Here is a 20,543-nt window from a genome sequence, read left to right as displayed (position 1 = left end):
TATGAGTGCTGTTACGTGCACTTGTATGTATCTACTGAATACGTGTAGGTGTATTTAACTACATTAAAGCTGAAGTTTGTAAAGAAAAATATGTATGATGCAAGCCTAGGTACTCATCAGTTATGTCAGCAAACAACAAATTGCTACAGAAACAAATCTGTAAAGCAGTTATGTCAGCATTATGAAAAATTGAAACCAATGATTGCTAAGATAATGCAATCAACAACATTTCACTAATGGCAGGAAACATAAACGTTAAAAATGTCAAAAACTAATATTTCAGAAAGAAATGATTTTTCACGATATATATAGCCTCTGTTTGGGATACATTTTCTTTTCCTAAATTCTACTTTTCAAAGTCAAACATTAATTTTAGACACACATATCTTAGGACTCACTAGTCCTACCCAGTAATCAACCCACTTATTTTTGAGAAGTAGAATTTTAACAACAAAAAATGAAACCCAAACAGAAGCATTGAAGGAAAAGGAAGTATCCAAGTCAGAGAAATTAAAACAAGCAGCATCAATCAATCTTGAAGCACAAAAGACAGAATTCCTATTAACAAATAATTGTAAGCAAAGCAGTGAAGATAGCGAGAAGGCAGAAAGGTAACACACATTGTTCGTACACGCACACAGCCAATTTCTTTGGTTCGTGTCACATATCCATACATAAAATAATAAATGGAATATGCAGACATAAAATCCATCTTATCTTACTCTTGCTATTATAGTGGAGGAATACATTGTCTAATTCAGCAGCAAGCATAAATAAGGTGGCATCAGAATAAAATACTCAGCAGCTCACTAATTTGCATAAGACATAATTAGAATTTATCTGCTAGGAACAATTTTTTGAATAGCTCAAATAGATATATCTAACATGTTCCAGAAATGGAAAAAAGAACAGCTCATCCACATAAAGCACACCTTATAGAAAGATGCCTAAACAATACCAGCAGTGGAAGTTACCAAGGGCGAGGACTACATGTGAAATTCTCTTAAAACAACTGCAACTTGTTGGTGAAGAAGCCTTACATTGCCAACAAAGATTGAGCGAGAATCCACTTCTTCTCTATTTGCCTGATTAGCTGCAGCAGCAGCAGGATCTGGTTGCAATAAAGGAAATGGGCATTGATAAGAAAGGTAATACAAAATGGTATCTATTGAAGTCATTGACTTTATCATACAGAAGCTATTACTTAGACATGGGCATCATACCACTCATAAAAGTTAAAAGAGTAGTAAACATCATCACCTTCATTGATCCACATTGTTATCTCGAATTTAATTTTATAACAACGCTAGTAGACGTGCTGATCATATGAACAAAAAATAAGTCCTTATACACTTCGGACCAGTCAAGGTCTCAAGGTCCATATAGCCAGAGGCATGACCACTGTAGTATATTGTGGTGAAGCTCACCAACAGATGTCTATCAAATAGTGTCTACAAATAACTACTGAAAAGGGTAACTCAAACATAAGGCACCACCAAATATAAGGTGTAGTAGTTAAAAAAATTAAGCTTTACACTTCAGACCCTCTCATCACCCCATGCATCTGCCCACCCAGCCAAAAAAAATAAATTTAATAATAATCCAAAGAAATAAGCAGCAAGTATATGTCCAAATACAAGAAAAGGCTAGAAAGTAAAATTGACACACCATATAGGTAGTGAAAACAAGTTCAAGATATTTATTCCACAACTTGGCAGAAAAACCACGCAGATCCAGAAACTAACACATGGCGAGAACAATATATCAAGAATATTGATAATTACAATGAGACATAAAATGAGGCCATAATCAGCAGGTTGAAACACATAGGATTACAACTTGACATCTTGATCTAGAACCGTAAAAGAAAACGAGAAAGAGAGAAAGAATTCAGAGATTACAGAGATACGAAATAAATATCTGAATTAGAGATATATTTCATCAACATTGAGCAGTCAATAAGACCAGTCTTATTCATGTGCAGAAAACCTTTCTAACTTGAAGATCGACAATTACCACAAGAAAATAAATTCTTATTTACTTCTTAAAATTTTGTCTAAACAAATTAACTATTTTTGGATTGCAATCTCAATCATATCTAAAAAGGTTTAAACAACCTTCATCTTGTAAATTTGGCATCAATTCAATGTTTAAACTCTCAAAAGAGTAAGTTCATTCAAAAGCTTCGAATTTTATACTCCTTGTTCAGCCCTTATAGACTCATCATTCAGTTGAAAATTTTTCCAAGCATAGTAATTATATATTTTTCTTTATTTGAAGAAACAAAATTACTCCTAAATGGAGCCATTTCAAGATTCAAAAGAGAATGGGTATAAATCTATATTAACAAGCTAAAGTTAATTCAATTTTCACATTTTCCATGTATATTTTGCTGCACCCCCTTTTCTTGAAGTGAAGACGCATACTTTTCTCATCAACAATGAAAAAGAAATACGCCTATAATTCTAATTCACACGCTATAATCAGAAAAGAAAAAAGAAAGAAATTTTTGCAATGTGAGCGTCCACAAGCATCTAAATTCCAAAAGAAAATTATTTACAGGGATTAGGAGTGACCTTGAACGGCGCCCATTTCTTGCTCAACTTTTGACTGCATTTCACGGAGAGCGGTCGCTTCGTCCTCCATATCTTTAAGCCTCTTCTTCATATCATCTAGCTCCTACGCGTTGCCCAACGATACATATACACACAAATATACATATGTACAAAAGTTAGGGATTTCACAGGGTAGCGAAAATAAATCTGAAAGTATTTAAAATTACACAAACAGAAATTCACATACATATGTACAAAAATTAGGGATTTCACAGGATAGCGAAGATAAATCTGAAAGAATTTAAAATTACACAAACAGAAATTCACAGAAAGTGCGATAAAGAGAAATAATACGACGCCAGATCCGCCGTCTGCCGCCGCCATCTCGACGTCGCCCTCCTCCATCGGTCACTTACAAGACCTCCCCCTCTCCCCTAGCCGTACAAAAATTAATCAATTATTTGAGAAATAAATTATAGGTCTGGCCCTAAATTATCGATGCCATTTTAATTTGGTCCTTCTTAAACTTCCATTTTTGGTCCTGCTTAGGTTCCCACTGGACGAAAATTACACGATTCGTCTACAACCTCTTAATTGGGTTGCAACCTTCTCCATAAACTTTTTAGTTGACACGAGAATTTTGCGGTCCTAAGTCACTTATACAAGCGTAAAAATACTTAGATATTTAAATAATATACTTATATTTTAAATAAAAACTTGGTACAATCCAAAAAATAGAATAAAAAATACTATATCGACAACTTGAGAGATTAGGGTAGCATAATTTTAAGCACTATATCCCTTCGATGAAAAGATCTTATCAGAGTGTAAATAATAATATCTAAAATTATTAATTGAAAATACTCGAATAAGTTGTAATTTAGAAATCCAGGGAACGATTTAAGAACCATAATTTGAGGCCCTAAGAATCTTGCAATTATGACATGTAAGGAGAAGAGGGTTTTAGATTACAAAATGTATAAAATTTAGGGATTAGATTGTAAAATGTGAGAAATGCATATTCTTAAATAATAATATGATGAGTTACAATTATTTTGCGACGATAAACATAACAAGATTTTAATGATATTGATTCAAGAACCTTTCATTAAATTTGAGATTTTGGGGGCCTAAAATTTCGAGGTCAATAATGCATTTAGATCAAAATGCATATTTATTGGAAGATCAATATTGGACTCATTTTGAAACTCGTAATAAATGACACATTATGGATTTACTGAAAAGTTAATTTGGATAAATCAAATTCAAGTTATAACTCATTAAAGTGAACAACTTATTTATAATATTAGTTTTCAAATTAAACCATATTACCATAGTAATATTGGTCTAATTTGGTAACTCGCAATTAATCATGCATATTAAACCCAAGAAAAAAATATTTTGAATGAGATTGAACTTAATTAGAGTCAATCACAAAATTATAATTACTTGAATTTTTAAGTAATAAATTAGCAATTATTATCATGTTGTGTTTTTCAATTGGAGGCCCCAGTTGAGGTCCTAGGCCATTGCCTAGTTGGCCGTAATTGGTGCTGCATTGGCTATCGGGCTGGTGGTTCCAAGGATGTTGGCTAAACATCCTACATTTTTAAAAAATTATCGAATAAAACCTTAGTTGCTTGTACAATGGAAGATGAAAATATCTTGTGCTCCAAAATGAGGAGAAAAATGCCCAAATTTTCTATTGCAATTTTTTTTGACTGGCTTAATTTCTAATCCTTCTGATTGGCTTCTAATTTTTTCCAATCGAAATTAAAGATATTGTGGAGATGTGAATGATGTGCTGCACAAGTAAGGCATAATTTGATTATGAATCATTGCACAAACTTAAACTGAATTGACCGTTAATTAGTTATTTATTATACATATTGGTTGGTGGATATTTTGCATGGAAAAATTTTATTGTTCAATGTTGAGGTCAAATTGGCTTCCTTTTTGTAAAGGAGTGGACACCTGAATAAAAAGAAAAAGAATAAACCAGGTTCTGCCACGTGGATTTAAAAAACCCAAAAACCTGGCAGGGCAGCTTTCTTGATATACACCAGCAGAATCCATCCCCATTCCCCTCCAAAATTTATATCACAAGACGACTTCACCCCCTCCACCTGCAACTTCACCAGCCCCACCATCGTCGTATCCACCATATGGACAACATCCACCAACACCAGGCATGGGATCCCATCTCCCACCACCACCACACATGTCACCATATGGACAGTATCCACCACCACTACCAGTCATGCCTCCCTACTGGAATGGATCTCAATATCCACCACCACAAGGTCCAGGCATGCTAGTGATGCTACCCTACTTGAGTGGATCTCCATATCCACCACCAGCAGGAGGAGGTCCAGGCTACTGGAGTGGATCTCCATATCCACCACCCCCAGGTCCAGGTTATCCATACTACTATCCTATCCCGCCACCAAATAAGGTTAATTCTTCATCTTTCATGAAAGGAATGTAAGAAAAATCCCAAGTTTCACCAGTTCGGTCAACCGAACTTTTCTGAAATCCGGTAAGTTTATGAAAAATGAGGAATCCGATATTCTCGATTTCAATACCGTATATGCCTTTTGTCCGATAAGATGATATATAACAGCAAGTTACAGTCGTACAACTAATTGAATAATAACAGAATGAACAACAAATCAACTATTGAATTTACTATAATAAATAACAGAACGAATAATTGAAATTGTAGGAAATGAAATTTCAAACCGAGGCCTGTGTTTCACACAGTTTCCTTAAAATAGATTCGCCCCCTCACCGTCCGTGCTTGAGGTTTAAAACGAGCGTCCGTTTATCAAGATACAACGGTAAAACCGGGAGCTTCCAAGCACCGCAGAAACCACTCCGGCGAACTGAACTAGTGCCTGAACCACACCACCACTAAGACAAAAATGCAGAAAAGACAGAATTCTATGCAAATGAATCTCTTGTGTATTCTAAACTTGAAATCTTTTGTTTTGGTGTATTGAAATGAGGAAAATGAGCCACTATTTATAGGCTAAGCTACCATTAATGACAATAACCTTTGGAGTTTCTCATCTTTTTCCTATGTGGGACAACTTCATTTTTCTCACATAAACTCCCTTTTGAGTGGCACACTTTGAGCCTCAATTTTTCATTCACCCAAGTATCATCTTTGGAAAGTAAGTATATGATTTCGATGTACTCACGGAGGAAAACACAAATCAACTTTCATCTTCCAAATTGAACAACCGGGTCCCACTCAAAACTCGTGTCAAAGTCGGCCCATAACTCAAATTTTTTTTCCAACAATCCCCTACATGAATGAAAATTGGGAGCGACTCATGCATGTGACACATGATGACTTATGAATGTGACACATGACGACTTGGTGATATAGTTCAACAGTTGAAACCTGCATAGGATAAGTAGGTGTTATCCTTTGAACCTTCCCTTGTGAAAGCATATTTACTTCACTGACTGACCAGTAGACGTGATGTCCTTGAACTGTTCTGCCGTTTATGTAAATGATGATACACTTCACACAGGATTCTTCCTAAGACATTTCACTTCTCATTATTATGTTCGTTTTGGCCATGAACATACGCCTGGTTCTGTGAGAGTTCACAAGAATTGTGCCCCACACAATTCCCTTAGAAGTGGCCCCACTTCTCTCTCACATAGGTGATTTCTTATTACAAGTAACCCGCATTACTTGGCTCGATTTTCGATGCATAAGAATCATTAAAAGCCTATTGCTTATCTTCTATTTTTACGGGCATCACTGTCGCATCACAGGAATGGACAGGAGGTAATATCCCCCACATTGATTCTATCAAGTCTTTACAATTAGGTTGTCCCTTTGAACCTAGATCTTGGGATCTTCAGTTAACTAGGTTGGGTTTTCCTTTATATTAACTTATCCATTCAAGGGCTTAAGTCTCATTCCTCTCGATGATTTCTCAACTAACTCTCTATTTAACCCTTTGGTTAGCGAATCCGCAATGTTATCCTTTGACTTTACATAATCAATAGTGATAACTCCAGTTGAGAGTAGTTGCCTAATGGTATTATGTCTACGACGTATATGTCTAGACTTACCATTATACATGTTGCTCTGTGCCCTTCCAATTGCCGATTGACTATCACAATATATGCAAATTGTTGGTATAGGTTTTGACCATATTGGAATATCCTCTAAGAAGTTACGTAACCACTCAGCCTCTTCACCACTTTTATCTAGAGCTATAAACTCAGATTTCATAGTGGATTTGGCTATCACTGTTTGTTTAGAAGATTTCCATGATATAGCTGCACCTGCCAATGTGAACACAAATCCACTCGTGGACTTTGAGTCTTTTATGTCGGATATCCAATTAGTATCATTATATCCTTCAATGACCGCTGGATATTTGTTATAGTGCAGTCCAAAATTACGAGTATATCTCAAGTACCTTAGTACTCTTACTATTCCTTTTCAGTGATCAGCTCCTGGATTACTCGTGTATCTACTCAGTTTGCTCACTGTGTAGGCTATGTCTAGTCTTGTACAACTCATCAAGTACATCAGATTTCCAATAATTCTCGAGTATTCTACTTGAGACACACTTTCACCTTTGTTCTTAGATAGATGTTGACTCGTATCTATCGGGGTTCTAGCCATTTTAGTATCATCCTTACTGAACTTTCCTAGGATTTTGTCCACATAATGTGACTAGCTTAGAACAAGACCATTTGATGTTCTTGAAATTTTGATTCCAAGTATAACATTAGCTAGACCCATGTCTTTCATGTTAAATCTCAAATTTAACATGGTTTTAGTGGATTTGATCACCTTATCGTTGCTGCCAACAATAAGCATGTCATCAATGTAAAGACATAAAATGACATAGCCATTTTCAGTGCCTTTAACGTAGACACATTTATCACACTCGTTGATCTTAAATCTACTCTCCATCATGACACTGTCAAATTTCTCATACCATTATTTTGGTGCTTATTTCAAGCTATACAATGATTTCACCAATTTACACACCTTCTTTTCCTGCCCTGGAGACGAAAATCCTTTGGGTTGTTCCATATAGATTTCTTCATCTAAGTCTCCGTTCAAGAAGGCAGTCTTAACATCCATTTGATGTACTTCAAGATTTCGCAAAGCAGCAATCGCAAGTATCATTCTAATGGATGTTATTTTCGTTACTGGAGAATATGTATCAAAGTAATCAAGGCGTTCCCGTTATCGATAACCTTTTATTATCAACCTGGTCTTATACTTTTCAATAGTTCCATCTGCTTTCATTTTTCGTTTGAAAATCCACTTGTAGCCTAGTGGTTTACTTCCTGGTGGAAGATCCACTAGCTCCCATGTATGATTTTACAGGATAGAATCTATTTCACTTTTAATGGCCTCTTTCCATTGAGGTCCTTCCAAGAAGTTCACAGCCTCTTGATAGCTTTGAGGTTCACTTTCTAGCATATAGGTCAGAAAATTCGGACCATAAGATTTTTCAGTCCTTTCCCTTTTGCTACGTCTAGGTTCAACCTCAACCTCCTCTTCTGGTTTTTGGTCCTGACTATGTTCAGTCATAGTCTCATACGTCCGTTTAGAAGAACTTGCCTCTTCTTCGGACCTGCATGGAAACACATGTTCAAAGAACGAAGCATTTCTCGACTCCATTATCGTGTTTCTGTATATATCTTGGATTTTAGATTCATACACGAGAAACCGATAAGCACTATTGTTATGTGCATATCCAATGGATATGCAGTCTACAGTTTTTGGGCTTATCTTCACCTTCTTTGGTGTTGGGATAGTCACTTTAGCAAGACACCCCCACACTCGTGAGTATTTATAGGAAGGCGTTCTTCCTTTCTATAACTCATAAGGGGTCTTCTCCATTTTCTTTCGGGGCATCTTATTCAAAAGGTAATTTGCTGATAACACAACATTCCCCCACATGTTCTAAGGTAATCTAGAACTTACTAGCATCGCATTCATCATCTCCTTTAAGGTGCGATTTTTCCTTTCAGCAACACCATTTTGTTGCGGTGAATACGGTGCGGTGGTTTCATGTATGATTCCATGTTGTGCACAGAATTCAGTAGACGGTGCTTTATACTCACCACCTCGATTGCTTCTTAGCATCTTAATTTTCTTGTTAAGTTGATTTTCAACTTCATTCTTATAGAGAACAAATTTTTCTATCGTTTCATCCTTACTTTTTAGCAAATACACATAGCAATATTTCGTGTTATTGTCGACAAAAGTAATGAAATACTTGTTGCCACCTCTTGCTTGTACAAATTTTAAATCACATATATCACTGTGAATTAAATTAAGTGATTCCGTATTTCGTTTAATTGACTTAAAGGACGACCTAATCAATTTTGCTTCAACACAAATCTCACACTTATGTTTGGAATCAACATGGAATGCTGGTATGCATTTCAAGTTAACTAGCCTACGTAAAGTATCATAGTTAACGTGTCCTAGTCTACCATGCCACACATTGGAAGACTCAAGCAAGTAAACAGAAGCATTCACTTTATTATTCATTTTTGGTTTAACAACCATTACATTGAGTTTAAACATTCTATCGGAAACATAACCTTTTCCGACAAACATTTCAATTTTTGACAAGATGACCTTGTCTGACTCAAATACAATGCAGAAACCATGCTTATTCAAAAGCGACCCGGACACAAGGTTCTTGCGAATTTTCGGTACAAACAGCACGTTGTTGAGAGTTAGCTCTTTTCCCGAAGTCATCTTCAGAACCACTTTTCCTTGGCCCTTAATTTCAGAAGTTGCTGAATTTCCCGTGAACAACTTCTCTCCATTCTCAACTGCTTCAAAAGTAGTAAATAACTCTTCATCAAAGCACACATGTCTCGTAGCTCCGGTATCAATCCACCATTCTTTTGGGTTAGAATCCACCATGTTCACTTCAGAAATGACTGCTGCGAGACTCATCTCCAACACATCATGTGACATGTAGTCAACCGCATTTGCTTCTTTCTTCTTCTTTGGCAATCTGTACTCCAAAGATTTGTGGCATACTTCGTCACAGTTGAAGCACTTCCCTTGAAATTTCTTCTTAGGAATGCCCCCTTTTGGTCCCAGCTTGATCCCTTTTCCACCGGATGGCCCAGCTTTGGTTTTGTAGTTCTTACTACCTTGACCATGTTCAACAATATTGGCCTTAGCTGCACCAGGATTGAACCGCTTCTTTTCAAAACTCTTGTTGTCTTCTTCAATTCGAAGTCTAACAATCAGTTCTTCAATGTTCATTTCTTTTCGCTTGTGTTTCAGATAATTCTTGAAATCTTTCCACGCGGGATGCAATTTTTCAATGATTGCAGTCACCTGGAAAGTTTCACTCAAAATCATCCATTCGACATGAATTTTGTGAAGAATCACTTGGAGTTCTTGCACTTGACTGATTACAGTTTTGGAGTCCACCATCTTATAGTCCAAGAATCGGCCGACGATAAATTTCTTAGCCCCGACATCCTCAGTCTTATATTTCCGATCCAAAGACTCCCACAACTCCTTAACAGTTTTCATGGTGCTATACACATTGTATAGCGAATCTACCAAACTGTTCATGACGTAATTCCGGCATAAGAAGTCCGAGTGGTTCCAAGCATCAACATCACTGATTGCTTGAACATCCACCTCACCCTCTTGGAGTTTTGGAGCACTTTCAGTCAACAATCTCGCAAGATTCAAAGTGGTCAGATAGAACAGCATTTTCTACTGCCACCTCTTGAAATTCAAGCAGTTGAATTTCTCCGACTTTTCCCCATGGTTAACCGGTACATTAATCGGAACATTAGCCACATGTTGGCTCACAACATAACTTGACACTTGAGCCACAGTTTGAGCTATAACAGAGCTAGGCCCTGTAGCCATAACTGCACCCATAGCTGAACTAGGCCCTGTACCCATAGTAGAACCCACAACCCGAATTTGGGTACTTACAGTTTGGGACACATCCATGTTGGAATCCATGTTTGTGGAACCGGTTGCCATTTCGTCTTCTGAAAGAACCAAACAACAAATTAGTTTCTACAATATAACAAATATAAGAAGGGGAATTTACCAAAATGTCACTTTTTATGAAAATGCACAAAAAACTTTGATGTGCACACAATTTGTACAAAAATGTCACTTTCTTGTTGTCAAATGTCTAAATTACCCTTAATTTGACTTCTTTGGAGCATTTAATGCTCCTTCATGATTGGTTTTCAAAACAATTAATGTTGTGATTTGATTGTGTACTTTGTATATTATAATCATTGAAAATATGAATATTATATTGTAAAATACGAATTTAGTTAATAAAAAATGAATATAAAATCCTTCTAAACCCTAGTGAACATTAAAAAATAAATTTATTGTGAAAGAAACCCTTATTTCATTATCTTCTTCATTCATTTTCTTCTTCCTGAAGAAGACATTATTTCAACCATCTTCTTCATCTATCTTGAAATGTAAGTTTTTACGAATTGTTTATATTTCTACGTAATAAATTACTTTTTTTTAGAATGTTAAAAATAACATGATGGTCTTGTTTTTTTAATATTGTTGAAGGAAAAATATACCCAACATATTTAGGAAAATGTGAAGTATTCCATATTTAATGAAGCATTCAGTCATTTATTTCTGAAAATAGGTTGTGATGTTGTAGTTGAAGAAATGATTATAAGTATTAATGCTACCAAACACATTTGAAACTTCTCGACAGTTTCGACACTCGAACCATCGAACTCGACATTTCGAAAATGTCGAGATCGACATTTGAACTGTTGTACCTGACATTTATAAACTGCAGGGATAGATAAGTAAACTGTCGAATTGGATAGCTGAAAATTCTTGGCACCCTTAATTTGACCTTGTAGTATTGCATAGGTTTAAATATTGGAACGTGTCACTTCCATGCTATTATATAGTCGACATTTTGACTGCGCATAATTCTTATCATTGCATTCCCAACATTTCAGGTATGAACAATAATTTGAGATTCATCGTATCGTAAGGGGGAAAGTTTGTTTACGTCAATGACGAATGGAAGTGGACTGGGAAGAAAACCACTTCCATTTTAGTGCCGAGCAGTATCACACTACCGGAGCTATTGTTACGGTTGATGAGAAACTTGGTGTTTTCGATCCGCGCACAAAATTGGAATTGAAGTTCAAAGTTCCGAACATGAATATACCCCCGGCCGAAATACTCGAAGATGAAGACGTAAATTGGTACATATCAGTTCATAAGGAAACTGCCCTCTGCGTTACGACTTTGGAAACCGGCCTGCCAAGTGTTGAAATGGAAAGGGATACAAATTACAGCCAACAATTGTTTACCGTAGCGGAAGATGACCACACTGTACAGGACGACGACGTCAGTCATCAGCAAAGTGTCCCAAATAATAATGCACCGGATACTCCAATTTTCGATGTTCGGACTGCACCATTAAATGAGATGTTCGACGATCCCTTATATGGTACAAATACTGGTAATATTGCTGACGTTGACGAAGAACTATTATCACATTTTAAAAGTCCGGATACATGCGACTGGATTTCCACTGTGAATACGCCGGATCTTACCGAAAGGGAAATATTTTTTACCAAGAAAGAGTTGTACTCGAGAATTCATCTACTTGTATTGCGAGAGAAGTTTCAATTTCAGGTTAGCAGGTCAAGCCAAAAAATGTTAACCGTTGTATGTGCCGACGGTAATTGTAAGTGGATGTTACGTGCTTCGAGTGTGAAGCAGTCCGCCATCTTCATGATCTGCAAATTCAACAATGTGCACACATGTTCCATAGATTATCGTCGTAATGCACATCGACATGCCACTAGTTCCGTAATTACTGAGCAGATTATGGGAAAATTGGATTATACGTACGAATCATATGATCCTACTACTATTGCTCGTGACATGGAACGTGAGTTTGGTGTGAAAATTAGTTACCATCCAGCCCGTAGGGGAAAGGTCGCTACTTTACATTTGCTACATTTGATTGCGCATAATTCTTATCGTTGCATTCCCAACATTTCAGGTATGAACAATAATTTGAGATTCATCGTATCGTAAGGGGGAAAGTTTGTTTACGTCAATGACGAATGGAAGTGGACTGGGAAGAAAACCACTTCCATTTTAGTGCCGAGCAGTATCACACTATCGGAGCTATTGTTACGGTTGATGAGAAACTTGGTGTTTTCGATCCGCGCACAAAATTGGAATTGAAGTTCAAAGTTCCGAACATGAATATACCCCCAGCCGAAATACTCGAAGATGAAGACGTAATTGGTACATATCAGTTCATAAGGAAACTGCCCTCTGCGTTACGACTTTGGAAATCGGCCTGCCAAGTGTTGAAATGGAAAGGGATACAAATTACAGCCAACAATTGTTCGCCGTAGCGGAAGATGACCACACTGTACAGGACGACGACGTCAGTCATCAGCAAAGTGTCCCAAATAATAATGTAGCGGATACTCCAATTTTCGATGTTCGGACTGCACCATTAAATGAGATGTTCGACGACCCCTTATATGGTACAAATACTGGTAATATTGCTGACGTTGACGAAGAACTATTATCACATTTTAAAAGTCCGGATACATGCGACTAGATTTCCACTGTGAATACGCCGGATCTTATCGAAAGGGAAATATTTTTTACCAAGAAAGAGTTGTACTCGAGTATTCATCTACTTGTATTGCGAGAGAAGTTTCAATTTCAGGTTAGCAGGTCAAGCCAAAAAATGTTAACCGTTGTATGTGCCGACGGTAATTGTAAGTGGATGTTACGTGCTTCGAGTGTGAAGCAGTCCGCCATCTTCATGATCTGCAAATTCAACAATGTGCACACATGTTCCATAGATTATCGTCGTAATGCACATCGACATGCCACTAGTTCCGTAATTACTGAGCAGATTATGGGAAAATTGGATTATACGTACGAATCATATGATCCTACTACTATTGCTCGTGACATGGAACGTGAGTTTGGTGTGAAAATTAGTTACCATCCAGCCCGTAGGGGAAAGGTCGCTACTTTACATTTGCTACATTTGATTGCGCATAATTCTTATCGTTGCATTCCCAACATTTCAGGTATGAACAATAATTTGAGATTCATCGTATCGTAAGGGGGAAAGTTTGTTTACGTCAATGACGAATGGAAGTGGACTGGGAAGAAAACCACTTCCATTTTAGTGCCGAGCAGTATCACACTACCGGAGCTATTGTTACGGTTGATGAGAAACTTGGTGTTTTCGATCTGCGCACAAAATTGGAATTGAAGTTCAAAGTTCCGAACATGAATATACCCCCAGCCGAAATACTCGAAGATGAAGACGTAAATTGGTACATATCAGTTCATAAGGAAACTGCCCTCTGCGTTACGACTTTGGAAATCGGCCTGCCAAGTGTTGAAATGGAAAGGGATACAAATTACAGCCAACAATTGTTCGCCGTAGCGGAAGATGACCACACTGTACAGGACGACGACGTTAGTCATCAGCAAAGTGTCCCAAATAATAATGTAGCGGATGCTCCAATTTTCGATGTTCGGACTGCACCATTAAATGAGATGTTCGACGATCCCTTATATGGTACAAATACTGGTAATATTGCTGACGTTGACGAAGAACTATTATCACATTTTAAAAGTCCGGATACATGCGACTAGATTTCCACTGTGAATACGCCGGATCTTATCGAAAGGGAAATATTTTTTACCAAGAAAGAGTTGTACTCGAGAATTCATCTACTTGTATTGCGAGAGAAGTTTCAATTTCAGGTTAGCAGGTCAAGCCAAAAAATGTTAACCGTTGTATGTGCCGACGGTAATTGTAAGTGGATGTTACGTGCTTCGAGTGTGAAGCAATCCGCCATCTTCATGATCCGCAAATTCAACAATGTGCACACGTGTTCCATAGATTATCGTCGTAATGCACATCGACATGCCACTAGTTCCGTAATTACTAAGCAGATTATGGGAAAATTGGATTATACGTACGGATCATATGATCCTACTACTATTACTCGTGACATGGAACGTGAGTTTGGTGTGAAAATTAGTTACCATCGAGCCCATAGGGGAAAGGTCGCTGCTTTACATTTGCTACATGGTATACCGGATGATAGCTTTCAAAAACTTTCTTCGTACTGTCACGTCCTAGGAGAGAGTAACCCGAGGACAGTAACACACATCGAAGTAGATTCTCGTAACAGGTTTCACTACCTTTTCCTAGCTTTCGGTGCAAGCATTCAGGGTTACTTGCAGTACATGAGGCTCGTTATTTGTGTTGACGGCAGTCACTTGAAAGGTCCGTACAAAGGTACCATTCTACTGGCAACTGCCCAAGTCGCCAACAAACAGATTTATCCGTTAGCGTGGGGGATTGTTGATGCCGAAACGAATAGATCGTGGATGTGGTTTTTATCAAATTTGAAAGATCTTATAGGTGACTCGGACAAATTAGTGTTTGTTTTCGACAGGAAAAATAGTATTGAAAATGCCATTGCTCACCTATTTCCTCGGGCTCACCACGGGTGCTGTGTTTGGTAATGGAAAAGAATTTAATCCAGTGGTACAACAACGCAAGTTCAATATTTCTATGCAAAAGAGCCGCAAGAACTTACCGGACCGAATAGTTTGAAAGACTTATGGGACAGTTTCGTAGGGTTAATGCAAGAGCGTACGGGTACTTGGAGTGAGCAGGTTTCCCATTTTGGTCACGTGCACTATTTGTTGGCCAACGGTACAACATTTTGACGAACAACAACGCAGAATCTTTGAACTCAATGTTGAGACATACCCGTTCGTTACCGATCACGTGCTTAGTGGAACACATTCAGCATACTATGCAGAAGTGGTTTTATGAACGTCGAGCAAGTGCAACCGCATGCAGTACTGTTCTGTCACTAATGATGGAGAATGAGTCACGGACGATGTTCGAAGCAGGTACTAGGCTGCGAGCGCATGGGTTGACAAATAACTTAACACAAGTTGGAATATCCAATGACACGGACATCGTAAACTTCTCGGAAAAGACGTGCACTTGTCGTGAGTTCCAGCTGAATCGTATGTCGTGCGTTCATGCAACCCGTGCTGCTTGCTTGAGAGGTACGTCATTGTACGATCTCTGCTCACCGTATTACACTTCCGAGTACTGGAAGGGTGCCTACGGAGAAGCTATATATCCTATTCAGCATGAAGAGGACTGGAATGTTCCACTCGAAATTACAGATACTCCTATTATGCCCCCTAGTGTGCGTCGTCCTCCAGGTAGACCACCCACACGACGTAAACGATCTAGACACGTGTACACCACACGGCTCAGGAAATGCACTCGCTACGGTGGACTTGGTCATAACCGGACCACATGTTCGAACCACACTGTACCACGTCCGATGTAAGCAGCATTTTGTACGTGACTGGTTGAAATTGTAAGTGAAGTGTTCCCCCACTGTTGTTTGTATATGACAACGTAAATATTCTATTAATGTTTTCATTCTCTTACGCGTAAACATTACTCTTTGTTATGTTAACATTTCTAGAATGCAAATAGGTACATCGCACTGCATAACTGTCTCGAACCAAAATACAAATTTCTTATGCATAACATTGTTGCGATTGTTGACACATGTAAATAGAATGTACAGAATATGAAAAGTTCATCCATTATAGAAGCTTCCTTTGAAATGCATATTACGAACACATCATTTGTAGCGCATAACACTGTCCGCAAAGTTCAGAAACTACGTTCAATGTACACATTAGGTTGTGTACGTTCACCCAAACTACATGTTATATGAATATGCATAGATACACAGAAAATTTGACAGTAAACCCCGACACTTCATCTATCGTTCTCGACAAATGGTGCCTGCCATTCTCGACAGTTGTGCGATGATTCGCTTAACAAAATACAAAAACCACATAACTTGCCAACGGGGTTTCCTACTTGCTACAGAATTGGTTAAGCGTCACAAAATCCATCCGTTATAAAAAACCACTATACATACATACGTAGAAATCCACACACGCAACAAAGCCGGATTCTTCACTCGGAGCTAACACTTGAACCTTCTTCCTCACTGTCATCATCCGAGCTGATGACAATTACCTCGGGCGATGAAACGCGACCTTGCCCTTCATCCTCGTAACGTTGATCTTCATCTGCATCCATAAATGGGACGACCCATTCAAGCACATTTCTCGGAGACTCACCTTCATCAGTTGGAACTTCGTCTAGGTTCAGAAAGGGAACGACAGTGATGGCTCTCCTACCACCATTCGAACTCACTTCGTCATCGTCTGAAGAAATTACGATGGGACATAGCGGGGTCGAACCGGGTGTTGGCATTGGCTCCTCAAGTGCCAGTGGTGAATTGCTTCCCGTGGACTATGCCATTATTTTCGTACGAAGAAACAGACTTCAAATAGTTTGATACGTTCCTGCTACAAGATGCCTCTGAAAGAGTTTCATATATCCCACTTGAAGAGTGCAAGCCTTGCTTTATACTGGAGGTATATGAGAACATTTAAAACAATTTACCAACCAACCACCATTTCATTTGTAATTAACACTTGATTGACCATTGATGTGATGGTTTAGTGTGATGGTTAAGGGTGTATGTGTACTTTAATGCAGTCCATGAATGGTGAGAATTATGACTAAATTGTACCCATGTGCAATACTTGCAATGGCAACATTCCTGCAATGTATTTGTACTTACATTACTTAACAGAATTTATGTACTCATTAGTCACAATTGAATACCGTTTTTGAATTCTAAATCAAATGAACTGCATGAAAAATTGATAAAATTAATATCCCTGTCAATGAAGTTGAACATTGGATGAATTTACAAGCCATTTTTAAAATAAACTTTAATTTCTACGAACAAGTGAATTTATACTCAAACGCATTTCGAAATAAACATACATTGGTTGCAATGTTGGGGCTAACGAAGCAAAGATAACACCGACTTTTTCATTCTACAATAATGCGACTTTTACAATAATCATTGTCCTCGATCGTTCGACCACACTCCATTACACAGAAAATCATTTCATACCATGACTCATTTCTGCAGGTATAACACCTTCAACTCCAATGAAATGAAATTACATAATACTACTACTTCATCAAGTACGATGAACATCAACTTAATTATAGTACAAACGAATGTCGTGTCTGAATGTGCGTTCCACTTAACCATATCCCCATATGGAATTGAAGTAATCTCATAAACCCCGTTCACATCATCAACGATTACATCATATGTGATACGATGTAATCGTCTCCACAATTGTACGTTCAGGCATCAACCCAGGTTTGGATCCCTTTGGGTGTTATTTGGTGCTATTAACTACACCTCTTCATCATTGTACGAAAGATCGTCATCACACCTCGATGAAATGTTTTTGATATGTGACAAAAGAATCCCTCCCAATTAATCAGCTGCCTACCTGCATCAGGTGTCCAGTAAACTGAAATGACAGAGCAGAGCAAGTCCGTAACTATCCATCCAATCAACGTAAGAACCAGAAAATGTACTCACCCATGGAGTAGAAAACGTGTAGGCAATCTACACGTCAATATATTTATGGCCTATGTTGTTTATGATATGTGAAAGGGTTCATAAACAATACAGGCCATAAATAAAATGGTGAAGCCAACATACAAGTCAACGAACGAATCGCACCAGACCAACACAGAGGCTCATGTTCGCTGGTTAATAGCTTCGGATGGCCTTAGTTCGGGCGACTATAAAATTCATAAAGAGTCCACACTGCAGTTCGTGTCGAGGATTGGTGCTCACAGGCAGATTATTGTCAAAACTCGAAGACAGTAACTCGTGAAGATGAAGCTTCGACACCGACGATAATGTTAAAGCTACAATTGAGGACAAGGAAAGAATCCCACCCGACAAAGAGTCAACTCTGCACTTCGTGCTGAGGTTGCGAGTACATGTGCAGATTTTTGTGAGGACTCTAACAGGAAAAATCGTCAGTTCGTGTTGACAAGTCATGTGACTGGGATGTATAAGAATGATGATATATTCATTTTAGTTATGATGTTGATGTACCCTTTCACATTTCATGAAGAAGACATGCATTATGTCGTCAACGCATACACACAAAATTTACCGACACTACCACCCCATGCTTGCACTAAACATGTATTATAGCAAAGCGATATGTACTCTACAAATGACAGTTTAACCTGTAGCATATTTCAGGAACAACATATGCATTATGTCATCAACGCATACACCCAAAATGTACTGACTATACCATCCCATGCTTGAACTAAAAATCAAACCAGATTCAAAAATCAGTCCAACAATATGGGTGAGCAAACGTATCAAACCCAAAATCAAACCAAATTCGAAGCATGTCTTTGTTACCAACAACGTAACTACTATTACGTCAGACCTTACGAAACCACTTCAACTCACTCATTTCTTTACTCTCTTTGCCCTTTATCTCGTGTATGGCGTCCGGGTAGGTGGTGACGTTGAACACGAGTCGATCGCCGCCTATTTGCGCTGTCCACATGGCCTCCCGTCTCCGGTACGGTCACTTGTGCCGGCAACTCTGTGGAAGCAACCATATAAAACATTTCAACAGTTTAGTGAAACGGTTCTGTGTGAACAACACCACATAGTCGTGGAATCAGATTAGTGAAGGGAAAAAAACACATACCGTCCACCTCGGTGACGTCATGGGTCGATGGGCCTTCCTCATCGTCGGTGGGGAGAGTAGGGACTGTCTCTCCTGAGTCTAGTTTAAAGAAAATTGGGTGAAATGGAGAAATATAATATATGAATTATCATTTGCGTAAGGGGGAGTGTTTTGTAATAGAACCCAAATCACAGAAGTAGGAGAAATATAATATATGAATTATCATTTGCGTAAGGGGGAGTGTTTTGTAATAGAACCCAAATCACAGAAGTAGGAAATAATTACGCACGTACCGTTCATGTCCTGCATGTCACCCTCCTCCGTGCGGTTGTCATCCTCTGGGGTCTGTTCGTCTCCGCCTTCCCCGTCTAGTTGGAAGACAAAGAACAAATGAATGAACGAGTGAAATTGAATACATATGCGTATGACGAAATAAGAAATTATAGAACGACTGAAATTGAAGACAGTAAGTACAGGCGAATAAAATACAACAACCATGATATCAGGAGATGACATGACATAAAATACAAAATTTACGCACGTACCGTTCCTCTCCTACATTTCGACGTCGTCAGCATGGACGTCGTCATGCGGGCTCTGTACGTCGCTGCCTTGCCCGTCTACTTCGAAACCAAAAAAAAATTTATTATTACAGTCAAATACAATAGACTAGCATATCACGAGATGACATGACATTGAAGACCAAAAATGTGTTACATAGAACTAACGGACATACCATTCACGTCCAAGTTCCCGATAGGGGAAGGACGGCCACCGTCATCCGGGCACATGTCCATGTCGCCTCCATGTACATCTAAGTAATTTGGCAATTTCAAAAATACATTTGTAAGCAAACGCATACGAAAAATTGCACACATGTTGTAAATGGAAGTAACAGTAACATAAACTCATACCTTTGTGTCCGAAAGGTTTGGCTCATTCACTACCGGAGCTACAGCGGAAGTGGAGGTGCCACTAGACGGGGGCACCAAGGTAGATATGAAGTCTCTCAGTTTGGCGAACTCCTCGGTGACGTGTTGCATGATTTCAAGTTTCACGGTGCGCAACCTCATCTCGAAGAGGATGCCCTGGTCATACAACATGCCCTCCACGTCCTCCCTCGTTATAGTCGCTCCACCGCGCGTACCCTGAACCCCATATGTCGACGGGGCAACCACTGGAGTGGGTAATGCACCCAACTTCCGTCCCGAGGCATCCACTTCGTTCTCCCTGTCACTACCACTGGTCTCACTGGAGTGGTCGCCACCGCTTTCTCCACT

At 38.5% G+C, this 20,543-nt stretch overlaps 2 protein-coding genes across 3 annotated transcripts in view; one reads left to right on the top strand and one right to left on the bottom strand.

The window, feature by feature from the left end:
• LOC111409751 (polyadenylate-binding protein 2-like) overlaps positions 1-3,057 on the bottom strand; it is a 4,661-nt gene extending 1,604 nt beyond the window's left edge. Inside the window, exons 1-3 of one of the 2 annotated variants that reach the window (XM_023039759.1) lie at positions 2,910-3,057; positions 2,577-2,679; positions 1,041-1,111 (exon numbers count right to left, since the gene is read on the bottom strand). In XM_023039759.1, the coding sequence (XP_022895527.1) occupies positions 1,041-1,111; positions 2,577-2,679; positions 2,910-2,960 (225 nt within the window). In that variant the 5' untranslated portion in view covers positions 2,961-3,057. Of the gene's footprint in view, positions 1-1,040; positions 1,112-2,576; positions 2,680-2,802 lie in introns of both variants that reach the window. The other variant, XM_023039760.1, reaches the window with a different exon arrangement.
• Positions 3,058-15,431: 12,374 nt separating this feature from the next.
• On the top strand, positions 15,432-15,986 carry LOC111410913. The gene has a single exon (XM_023041507.1). The coding sequence runs from the start codon at positions 15,432-15,434 to the stop codon at positions 15,984-15,986; it is 555 nt and encodes a 184-aa protein (XP_022897275.1).
• Positions 15,987-20,543: the final 4,557 nt, after the last annotated feature.

This window comes from Olea europaea, chromosome 15 (assembly GCF_002742605.1).
Source record: "Olea europaea var. sylvestris chromosome 15, O_europaea_v1, whole genome shotgun sequence".
Classification (NCBI taxonomy): Eukaryota; Viridiplantae; Streptophyta; class Magnoliopsida; order Lamiales; family Oleaceae; genus Olea; species Olea europaea.
The sequence above is the reverse complement of the archived record's forward strand: the minus strand, read 5'-3'. Positions and strand labels throughout refer to the sequence as shown.